The sequence below is a fragment of the Mirounga angustirostris genome, unplaced genomic scaffold (assembly GCF_029215605.1).
Source record: "Mirounga angustirostris isolate CCGP_5_RB_7025 unplaced genomic scaffold, mMirAng1.0.hap1 SCAF_10, whole genome shotgun sequence".
Classification (NCBI taxonomy): Eukaryota; Metazoa; Chordata; class Mammalia; order Carnivora; family Phocidae; genus Mirounga; species Mirounga angustirostris.
This window is the reverse complement of record NW_026991718.1, coordinates 72,579,317-72,590,843: the sequence shown is the minus strand read 5'-3', so window position 1 is coordinate 72,590,843 and position 11,527 is coordinate 72,579,317. Positions and strand designations below refer to the sequence as shown.

Here is an 11,527-nt window from a genome sequence, read left to right as displayed (position 1 = left end):
CCATGTTCTTAACTACCTGCCACAGTAGAAAGGAATCAGGATGCAACTCCGTGCGTGCACCAATAGGCCAGTAATGTGTATGCACACACACGCCCCCCCCCAATATATGCACAGAAAAATAATGGAAGGACAGACTCTACGTTTTCACAATGGTATCTCTCAGTGGAACAATTACCTGTGATTTAAATTTGTTTTATACTACTCTGGATCTTTAAATTTTTCAACAAAGTGTGCGTATTAATTTAACAAGTAGACAAAATGCTATATACAGATTGATTCCACTAAAAAGCCATGTGCTAATTGCAGCACTGTTTATTATAATAAAAACTGGAAAATAACTCAAATGTCAATTACTGTTTGAACAGTTAAAATCAATTACAAAACATATTAGGTAAAAGAATCTGTCGGCATTGAAAATGAGGTTTATAAAGACCAAGCAATTCTATATATGAGGAGAAAAATGGTAGGCATATCATGCAAAATTATTTGAATATCACTGTGAAATATGAAAAAAAGAAAATAACTGTATCAGGATGGTAAAATTATATGTGATTTATAAAAAATTTTGACTTCTATAATGTTTTTCTATTTCTTGTATGATAAAAATTTTTCACTGAGTTAAAGTTCAGTCATTAAAATTAGCATGGAACACATAAGCATCTCTTTTGCCTTTGTTTTATTTCAATTCACTGCCAAAACACCCCTATGAGAATAGGCATTTTCTCTACCATTTTACTGATTGGAAAATTAAGGCATAGAAAAGGTGAGTTACTTTGGGGTGCCTGGGTGGCTCAGTCATTAAGCGTCTGCCTTCGGCTTAGGTCATGATCCCAGGGTCCTGGGATCGAGTCCCGCATCGGGCTCCCTGCTCCGCGGGGAGCCTGCTTCTCCCTCTCCCACTCCCCCTGCTTGTGTTCCCTCTCTCTCTGTGTCTCTATCTGTCAAAAAAATAAATAAAATCTTAAAAGAAAAGGTGAGTTACTCTGCTAACGTAGCCAATGAATGGCAACCCTGGAAATAGAACCCAGGCCTGCAATCTCCCACCCCAGGGCTCTGGCCTATAAACAACACGGATTCCCTTATGGAAGGACTGCATGGTGCTGTGTAGAGAATAGAAACCACTATTATTAAGACCTCAAACTGAGATCCAAGTCTGGATTGTCTCCAGTGGGCAAGAGCCTGAAGACAGGAAGCATGATGCCTCATTGGTGCTCTCTGTGTCCCAAGTGGGACTGCCTAAGGCCTAACTAAGCTTTCTCCCACCACTCTCCAAACCCTTCCACCCACACCCACACCACACCCACCCAACCTGGTCTGCAAATGCAGGCTAGAAACATGCCTTGCCCTTGGTTGGAGAGAGACCAGTAGATTTGCAGTTTATCCTCGCCCGTGCAAGGGGACAGCCCTGCCCATGGCCCCAAAAGAGGGGCAGGGATCCCAGAGGCTAGCATGTGTGGCACCAGGTAAGCACGAGAAGGAAGCCTGGAAAGAGAGATCAGAGGAGATCAAGGGTCAGCAATAGTGGGTGAAGCCAGCAGTGGGAAGCTGGGCGTCTGAGGAGTCCCAGGGAACTTGGTCATGAGGCCCTGGTTCTTCACTTAACAGATGGAGATGTGACCCTGGCGGGTCACACAACAACCAGAGAGAGTAGGAGTGAGTCTAATCCAAAGCCCAAGGGACTCAGTGGAAGACCAGGTTATGATTCCATAGAGCCAGGCTTTATTCATTCAAGATATATCCAGTGCCATCCTGCTTACCAGATCTTTCTGTTCTTATAGGGCCAGAGTCAGTACCTTATCTCCAATTCCACCCCCCTTGGGGGTCACTGACCCTCATGGCTCAAGGTGGGAAAAATCTGGCAAGTCACAGGAGAGGGGGCAGCTCCCTTTCCAGGAAAACAAACCCAATCTCCAAAATACATGAGACAAACCAAAGGGGTGAGAGGCCAAGGGTGTGTCCAAGTCCGAGGATTCCAGAGCCCAGTGGGCGAAGAAAGGTTCCAGAAGGCAGGAGGAGTCAGGAAGAGACAGGGGTTGAGTGGTCTAGAAGAGGGACATGCTGTAAAGAGCCAAGAGAAAACCGGAAGATTCTGTAAGTATGGTGACAGCACAAAACGCTAAGAAGTGGGGCTAAGCCCAGGTTTCGCAGTCCCTATGGCAGGGAAGCGTCCCTGCTAAGGAGAAAGGGAGGAGGGAATTTGGATAGAGCGATGTGTGCAAATAATACATTTAAGTTCTGGCTACTGAAGACAAAGCTGACATTAATGGTACTTTCTGTAAGGAAAGGGATGTCATTGGCCCCGGAATGCTACAGGGAGCTTTTCAGGAGAAAGAAAAATAAAAAGCGTTGCCTAGAAAGAGACCTGTCCCGCTGTCTGAACTGGCTGATGACTGCGTACTTGCTTTCCTATTTCTGTGGGGTCCGAGCAGTTTCTTTGTAACAAAGAAGGGGAGGGGCACGTGCTGTCCTGGGGACCTAACGGAAAAGCTGGTGCATTTTACACAGTTAAATGAGCTCAGGTCCCGCTTCTGCCGCCCCCCTGGCGCTGCTTGTGGGCTCTCTCACTGCAAACCTGGTGCCCTTTTGTGAAGCGGCAGCCGAGGAGACTCCACGCTCCCCATGGCCAAGGAAAAGCCCCAGGCAGGAGTCAAGACTGAGAACCACCATCACGTTGATGTGAAGGTGGCCAGCAGGATGGTTCCATGGTGCACTGTAACATTAAGAGGCATATACAGCACTTAGTAAACTAATGAAAGCCTATCGTGAACGACAGGGCTTGTCAATGAGGCAGATCAGATTCCGATTTGACAGGCAGCCAATTAAGGAAACAGACAAGCCTGCACGGTTGGATTGGAAACAGAGGAGGAAGATACATTGGCTGTGTCCCAGCAGCAGACGGGAGGTGTCTACTGAAATGGGAACCTGCTGCTCTACTCCAGAACTCTGATTCTGCAGGCCAAGAAGACATTTGCAGTTAAAAACTGTGATTTGGGTCCATCACATCCTGACTCGTACAGTACAGCTTTCTCTAGTCTTCCATTTCCCCTCCCCATTCCTTTCCTGAACATCAAGTGTGTATGTGCACAAGCATATTGCGTTTTATTTATTTATTTTTTTAACTAAATGGCCAGTGGTATGTTTTGATCGACAGCAAAGGGAGATGAGGTGGGGGAAAATACTGATTCCATGAAAATAGCCCCTTTTCCCATTAGTGGCGTGCTCCTTCAGCTCTCACCTTTATATCCCAGAAAGTTAGTTTGTTCTCACTGTTGGACAAAGAAAGAACAATATGGAAATTCTTAAATACTTTCTTCGACTGGAGAATTTTAATGTTTTTCATTTATCATTGTACAACCAAGGATAATTTTATGATTTTACAAATTTTGTAAATTATAATTTTTAAATATTTTTTGGTATGTCGCTGTTACCTGTGGGGCAACTGTCTTTAAGCAGGGGTAAGTTATTCTAAAAGAAATAAGTCCTAGATAGTTTCCTTTCAAGTCAAGTTGTCTTGATGTTTAAATAAACTTCTTATTTAAAAAAAAAATGAGGTCATGTGCCTTCTATGCTTGCCAGCCCTGAATGACCTCCCATTGTACTTAGAATACATCCAAATTCCTCAAAGGCCACCCACAAGACCCAGTATGATCTGACACTGACCCTTCTCTCTCCCCTTCACTCACTTAGAGAAGCCCCACTGGCCTCGTCTCTACTCCTCAAACCAGGAGAGCTTTTTCTGTCTGGTGCCTTATACTTGTGGTCCCCTCTGCTCAGAATGCCCTTCCCTTCTGCCCACCCTTCCTCTCTGCTGTAGGCAGGACTGGCTCCTTCTCATGCTATAGGTGCCCAGGGTGCTACCTGAGCAGAGGCCTCACTGTCCAAAACCCTTGACTTCTTTATGGCACTTGGATCACCTGGAAATCACTAGCTGTCTGCTTGTTTGGTGTCCCCTCCCAAGCCCTGACCCCTCCCACTTGTGGCCCTACCAGCCACATTAGAATGTTCTAGAATGTTCCTTTGTGAAAGCTGGGGCAGTTACTGCAAGGGATGCTGTGCCTGGCAGAGTGCCTGACATTTGTTAATCATTCAGTAAATATTTGTGGAATGAATGAATGAATGAACGAATAAGAGGTCTACTGATTTGAATTTAACTGACTGAAAGAAAACCCAGGACTCAAATTCCAAATGAGGAAAGACAAGAATCTTCCAATATTCTCTGTTGTTCCCCCTTTTCCAGTTGAGTGCTGGTGCATTTTGCTTCTACTTTTTCCTCTCCTCCCTCCTCCCTCTCTCCCTCCCCTCCTTGCTTCCACAGAAGTCCATTAACAGCTGGTCTGTGCTAGCTGGGCTAGGTGCTGTGTGATGGACCCAACTTCCCCCCACTCTGATCCCCAGCATGCCCCCCGGGCCCGCAGTCTTTCCCTGGGCCCCCTCAAGTTACATGCTTTGTGCGGTCACCCACTGGTACCCCTTCTCTGTGGGCTTTCACTGTGACCAAGCCCTGGGGTTAGATCACCCTGGGGAGGAGAAAGGAAGGATCCTCCCAGAAAGCAGCTATGGCCCTGTGTTTGCCAACATGTTTGTCCTAGAGGGAGTCAAAGTTCTGGAGCCTCTATAGAGCAAGTTTTTCATAAAATGAACGACAACAACCCTGTCTTTTCAGGTGTTTTCTTTGCAGTCCCAGGAGTCTCATTAGTTGATTATAACCCTGGACTGTTCCTTGTTCCCCCTGAGCTTCAGATGCAAATGTGCATCTGGCTCTCTGGATCCTTCGAGTTCTAAACCTTCCCTAAGCACCAGGACATGAATGCATGAGTCAAACGTCACCCTCTATGGGTTCATCTCCCCGTGACAAAAGAATGTGCTCAGTTCCATCATTCCAGGCTGTGTGGGAGGGTGGGGTGAGCTGGGCCAAGGGTCTGCCAGGACAGTCAGAGCTGGGATCCCTCTTGTCTGTAGGGATAAGTGCAGTAAGTAGCCTGCTGCCCAGGGAAAGGGATGCTGTCCTGCAGAAAAGGCCACCAGGTGAGCTGTGGGATTGTATGGGAGTATGGGGGTGCTCTGACAGCGGATGGGGTGCTTTGACAATGAGGGTCTATCATGCTTTGGAATCGAGTTTAGGGAGGTGGGGGCGGGAGGAGAGATCAATCCTTTCCCAGTGCCGTCAATAACAGGCATGATTTCAGAGATGAGGTAATAGACGGAGAGGGTACAGGGAAGGACACAGAAGAGTGCAGAGGAAGGGGGCAAAGCCTTGAGCAATTTCCCAGGGGAGCTCAGCAAAGGGCTGAACTCGCTCCCCAGAGGCATGGGGAGTTGTGGTTGGCCCAGAATAGATCTGTTGACCTACTTCCAGGGGTCCTGGGACCCTAGAATCAAAGAGGAAGCCCTGCAGCATGTTCTAATCTGCTGGTCTGCTTTCCTTGCCTCCTCTGAGGTTCTAGCACATGCTCAAACATCCCCTCCATTTCTGCTTGTCCAGGCAACTCAGGATTAGAATTAAATGTAGGCTCTCCCTCCACCATGTGACCCCTGGCAACAGGATTCCTGGGTCCCTGGGGCAGAGGCCTCAGTGAAGGGCAGGGCCTGGCTCTGGTGGGCACTCAGCTTCCCCCAGCAGGGAAGGAGCGTGCAGAAGCAGCCCGCCCCCCTCCCCACCGCACAGCCTCTGTCTCCAGCGCAAACAGCTCCCCTTGCACCTTGGGACGAAGTGTTAATGAGGAGCGCTGTGGGGAAGGGTTGTGCCTGCCTGTGGTTCAAACAGTTTGCTCCTTTTGGCTCACAGGGACCGAGGAGCTTACAGGAGGTACACGCCTTCTTGAGGGTAGGATAGTTAACACTAATAAAGAGTGTGTGTACTTTTGTTTTTGGTTTTAGTTTTTTTTAAGATTTTATTTTATTTTTTTAAGTAATCTCTACACCCAACGTGGGGCTCGAACTCACAACCCCAAGATCAAGAGTCTCACGCTCCACTGACCAAGGCAGCCAGGCACCCCGTTTGTACCAGTCAACTAACCGGAAGTGCCCCATGCAAGCATTTCTAAAGCAAAGACCCCTGCAGGAGTGCAGGTGTCCGAATGGTGACAAGCAGCCTACCCCACAGGTCAGGGCTAGTGTTGAAGGCTAAGGTTTGCCTTTCCCGTGGCTGAGGCCCGCAAGGAGGACCCAGCCCCTCCACAGTCCCTCTTTGCACCCGGGTCCAAAGCAAAGCCCCTCCCATTTGTTTCCCAGGGAGGGAAGCAAAGCAATAAACCCACAGCTGCCTTTGGGAGGTAACCAAGGCCTGACTGAAGGGAGTTGGGGGCGGGGGGCAGTCCTGCTGGAGCTCAGGCTCCGACCATCTTGCAGGATTTTCTTGTCAAGCACCATCCCTGGACTATAGTCCTGGCAGCCTTCCCTTGGTCCCCATCTCACATACTTGCCTCTTGCTATGGCACCATCTATGTCGAAGAGGAAAAAGACTCTGGAGGCCTCCATCTAGGAACCAGAGCCAGGCCAGGAAAGAATGCAACAACCGTAGATGTTTGTTCAGAACCTACTATGTGTGCTGTGCACGCCCAAGATCAGCACTAAAATAACAAGGCAGCAGGAAATGCAAGAAGGAAGAATCAAAACACTGTCCCACTGTCCCTACTCACAAGGAGCGATGTTTAAAAAGATGGGCTGAGTAGAAAAAGCAGCTAACAGTAAATAAAGGTGGTGCATGAAGAGTCCTCACTGGGGACTGTAGAGTCCTTGTAACCAGGGACTGTGGGAGGGCAGGGCTCCCTTAGCCACGAGCTTTTGTTTTGCTGAGGGGACATTATGATGGAGGAGACTGGAGCCCAGGTGTTGAGAGGCTGAGGAGGAGAAGTTTGAGGAGAAAGAGAAAGTATCTGGCAGCTCAGGGCGAAAGAAAAGTTTGGAAAAACAGAGAGATGTTTAAATGGAACTTAGGGAGGGGCGCCTGGGTGGTTCAGTGGGCTAAGCGTCTGCCTTCTGCTCAGGTCAGGATCCCAGGGCTCTGGGATGGGAGCCTCCTGTCGGGCTCTTCGCTCAGCAGGGAGCCTGTTCTCCCTCTCCCCCTGTCCTCCCCCCACCACTTGTGCTGGCTCTCTCAAATAAATAAATAAGATCTTTAAAAAAATAAAATAAAATCCAATAAAAGAGGCTTAGGGTAATTGGGCCCCACAGGCACTCTGTAAAGCTCTCCTCAACTTCCCGTAAAAACCTTCATAAAATCTACCTGTCAGCTGTTTTGGAGATGAATTAATGTCAGGGGCCCCAGTAATGAATTGAGGGCAGCTCAGAAGGCCAGAACTGGGGCAAGCCAAGGGGCTTCAGATACTCCTGGATTACAGCAGGAAGTGGGGTCTGGCTTCCCAGGAAGAGAGGCAGCTGAGGGCTCAGGCAGCTGCGGAGGGGAGGCTTTGCTGGGCCTGGAATGAGAGAAGGGGGAAGACTCTGAGGGGAAGCACACTCTCATAAGAAAAAACTGTAAGATGAAGCAAAACTGACAGAAAACCTCAAGCCTGAATGAGGGAAAGAATTTTCTTTCTTTATCTTTTCTTTCTTTCTTTGTCCCCAGGGCAGGGGAGTGGGGTAAGACATAACTCACTAATTCTAGTCTCTTCCAGCCTGTGTGTTAAAGAATCCGACCTATCTCACAAAAGAGCTGCATCGATTATTTATCGTCTCCCACTTGGGCTGGTAAATAAGCCCCAACAGGGCTCCTGCCTCCAACCTCTCTGTCCCTCCAATGTGTTTTCCACACACAGTGACACCAGCCTAATCTTTTAAAAGTCCAGCTCTCATAGTTTCACTCTTACTTAAAGTCCTTCAATGAGCCCTCATCACCCATGCAGCAGAATTAGCCTAACTCCAGAGCAAGGCCCACTGCACCTCATAATCAGTCTCTGTCCATCTTTCCAGTTTCATCTGTAGTCACGTCCCCCACATCCCTCATACTCCATTACAATGAACTATGCGCAGTTCCTCTAACACAACTTGCTTTTTCACACCTCAGGGACTTTGCATATGCTTCCCCCACCTCCTTTGCCTAAAGCAGCCAGCACCCCAGAAGCCTTCTGTGACCTTCTCTTCCTGTACCGTATTCTCACAGTACCTCTTATACAGCTCTAGGCGGGCACCTGCACCTTGTATCATTACCATTACATGAGCCTCACCTGTTTATGTGTCAATAACTAAAGGACAGGACCCGATTGTATTCTTTGCAGCCCAGCAGCTAGCAAAGGGCCTCACTCATTACTGGCATTCAGAAAATGTTCAGTAAATGACTGGACTCACAGCTCAAAAAGACCCACACAGAAGACACCCTTTGCAGAGATTGTCTAGCTGGCACGGACCCCCTTTCTCTGAGATGTCAGCTGGACCGAAGGTGAACATCTGACCTGAGCTGGGCCAGATGGACTCCTTCTCAGGAACGTGGAATTGTAAGAGAAGAAGTTCGTGTCTGGAACTATACCATGAAAACCTTAGAATGTAAATTTATGAGGCATGTATACTCTACCGTTGAAACTGTGCAGTAGAGAAAGTGACTCCTAAAAGAAAGATGAAGAAGCCAGGTAGAGGATTTCAGATGGCTTTCGGAGTCCCAGGCCCAGCCCTCTCCTGAGACCATAAGAGATTCCTATATCCAGGCTTTGTGAGACACCCTGATTTCTAATAACCTGTCTCCTACTTTGTGTTTGGGCTTTACAACATTTCTGTTCCTGACCACGTAAGCCAAACTTTGTCTTTGGCAGAGTGGCGTGGGGTTTCTTTTCTTCAAAAAACCTTTATTTTAATACATAAACCACACTTGGCCATAGATTAGACTGTAAATCAGCATACACATGCAGAACTAGCAACCTATAATTTACAGGGCCCAATGCAAAAAGAAAATGTGGGAATCCTTTGTTCGAAAAGTACAGTGAAAAGTCCTAAAAGATAAAGCTTTTTCCTTTCTTCTGCAGCCTCTCTTTTGACTTGTCATTGTATTTATTTGCTATTTAATGGCTAAGTAAATAAAAATTAAAATTTTAAATCATTAACATGAATTTTACCATTTATCTTTATATTGTGAAATACCCATATGGAGAATCACCAAAATTACACAATCTGTATTTCTTGGCTTCTCTTGGAAGATGTCTCAAACTGGCCAAAGAAATGAGCATAAGTCCCCCTAGGCACTGAGCTGTCTGAGGGGCTGGGATACTTTCCTCATAAGGTCCTGATGTTCCCAACCTGAGACTCAGGCCCAGCAAGCTTGACAATAGCTGGGTCCTACTTCCCACCAGCCCCCACATCTATGTGCTATGCCCTGGCTGGGGTCAGGGAAGTCAAGCCAAATAGCTCCCATTCCAGTAGACCAGCTGAACCCACTCATAGCAGACAGGTGAATCCCAGGGTCTTTAAACCTCCACACCAGGATGTGCTCAGTATGTGGTAGGCAAGAAACTCACCCTCACCAAGTCACTTGCTGAATGTGCCATGGAGCTGCCATTCTTGGGCAGAGATGGCCACCACTGTGTCCAGCTCTAAGACTCTGCAGAGCATGCACACATCCCTGACCCTCCTTGCAGGCACACCCAGACCTCACCAAAGGCAGAAAGCAGCAATGTTGACTGGGTGAGGGAGGGGAAGGCTGGGTCTCAAGGCACCAGTAAGCTGGGAAATGAATGGCCAAGAATCCATCCCAGGGAGGAGGGTAGGCTTTGGTATTTTGTACCTTGCATGAGCTAAGGCTCCAAGTGCCTGGCATATGCTCCAAAGTCCCAGCATTCTTCACTTATAAAACACATTTTCAAAGATAAAACTAAGAATTTCAAGTCATTGCTGTAGAGCATTAAACCCCAAGCATTGGGCTCTTTTGCTCATGGAACCCTATGTGACTATTCTGGTCACATGCCCATGAAGTTGGCCCTATACACACACACAAAAGATCGCTAAACTTCATTAAATAACATAAATACAGAAAGCTGAAGCAAAAGAAGGAAAACACACTTCAAATAATATTAAAGAATTTTAGAGTACTCAAACCCACAAACCACTGAGATCCTTCACATCTCAACTGAAGGACAAGCTAAAGAGCAGATGTCTTTACTCCCTTCAACCTAGACTATTGAACTGACCAGAAGACGCAGCATGTATGGATAAACCAGAATTGGATTTCTAAGCATTTCCAAGTTTCATTGCAAAATATAATGCCTTTAGCTATTAAAAGGGTATTTCATGTAAGAAGATAGAATCCTATCAAAGCAACAAAGAAGAGGAAACATGACTAGTTTCCTTTGCCCTAATAACGTATGCTTTTAATGGCTTAGCACTTCAACATGAGCTTCATTTGGCAGAGGCTTATATGAAAAACTTTCTGTTGGCATTGGCTCCAAACAAGGCTTTTCGTATTTCAGGCATCTTTTGTTGGGCTAAGAGATCCAGTCGACTTTCTAGGGTATTGGAAACCTTTATTCTCTGATTGCCACTGTAGACCTCCACACCTCCAGCTGCATTCATAGCCAGGTGCACCTCTTGATCAACTTGGACATCCACACATTTTTGGGAGACTATCATGTACTCGGGGATGGCTTTTTGCACTGCAGCCTCCACCAGGAGGATGTCCTGTGGCCTGCAGCGTACGATTACCACGGGCTCCAGCAGTCGGAGCAGACCCTGAAGCACTAGTTTATCCAGCAGCCCCTGGTAGATTTCTGGGTCTGCCACAACCCTGCTGAGTCTCAGCTTTGCATCATTCAGCAACTCTGAGACAAGGTCATCTCGGGCTCTCAGGACTTTCAGCCTTGCCTGATTCCTCATGGTGGACATCTGGATTTTCTTCTGCTGTTCTATCTGCTTCTCCTTCTTCTCATAATACTCCATAATCTTCAGTCGTTGGGTTTGCACAAGGCGTCCTTTCTCAATGTTGAACTCTTCCTCAGACTTGGCATCTATTTCTTCTGCCTTCTCATTGGCTTCCTGCTCAATGAAAGCCATCATGTGCTTAATCTGCTTCTGCACATCAACATCACTCAGGGCCATGGTTGCTCCTGGAAAGGGAGGTAGAGAGAAAACTTGCAGGCCTGCTGGTTCCTTTGATTTAGGGCAGAGTTTCAGGAATGACTCCAGAATTCCACTTCCTCAACTATGGAGTGCAGAAGAGAAGGAAGGAGAGTCAGAGTCTAAAAGGAAGGATCATGGAGACCATCTATTCACTGCTCATCTCACAGATGAGGAAACTGAGACCCAGAAAGGAAACTAAACCTATCCCAGGTCATACCCTATAAGAAGAGAGATGTGAACCCGGGCTCTCAGAGTTCTACCTTTACTACATTCACCACTTTTTTGTCATTAAATAATAAAAAAAATTAGGGTAGACTTAGTCCAGAAGTTTTTTAGACAGTGATGGCTTAAGACTCATATAGCAAATTGAAGGGATAAAATGCCAAATTAATACAGAAATAGGAAGTATAGGCCCATTTGGGGTTGGAGAGGGCTGGGGAGAATTCTAAGAAACTCATGGTCAGACAGGAGTCAATCCAGGAAGGCTGCC

At 47.0% G+C, this 11,527-nt stretch overlaps 1 protein-coding gene and 1 pseudogene across 1 annotated transcript; one reads left to right on the top strand and one right to left on the bottom strand.

The window, feature by feature from the left end:
• Positions 1-2,619: 2,619 nt before the first annotated feature.
• Positions 2,620-2,913, top strand: LOC123850518 (small ubiquitin-related modifier 2-like; annotated as a pseudogene).
• Positions 2,914-10,335: 7,422 nt separating this feature from the next.
• Positions 10,336-11,016, bottom strand: ATP6V1E2 (ATPase H+ transporting V1 subunit E2). Its single transcript, XM_045883783.2, has one exon. It carries the CDS (start codon positions 11,014-11,016, stop codon positions 10,336-10,338), a length of 681 nt encoding a protein of 226 aa, XP_045739739.1.
• Positions 11,017-11,527: the final 511 nt, after the last annotated feature.

What these genes read in the sequence shown, in the direction of transcription:
- ATP6V1E2 (XM_045883783.2), bottom strand. Translation starts at nt 11,016, where the DNA reads ATGGCCCTGAGTGATGTTGATGTGCAGAAGCAGATTAAGCACATGATG.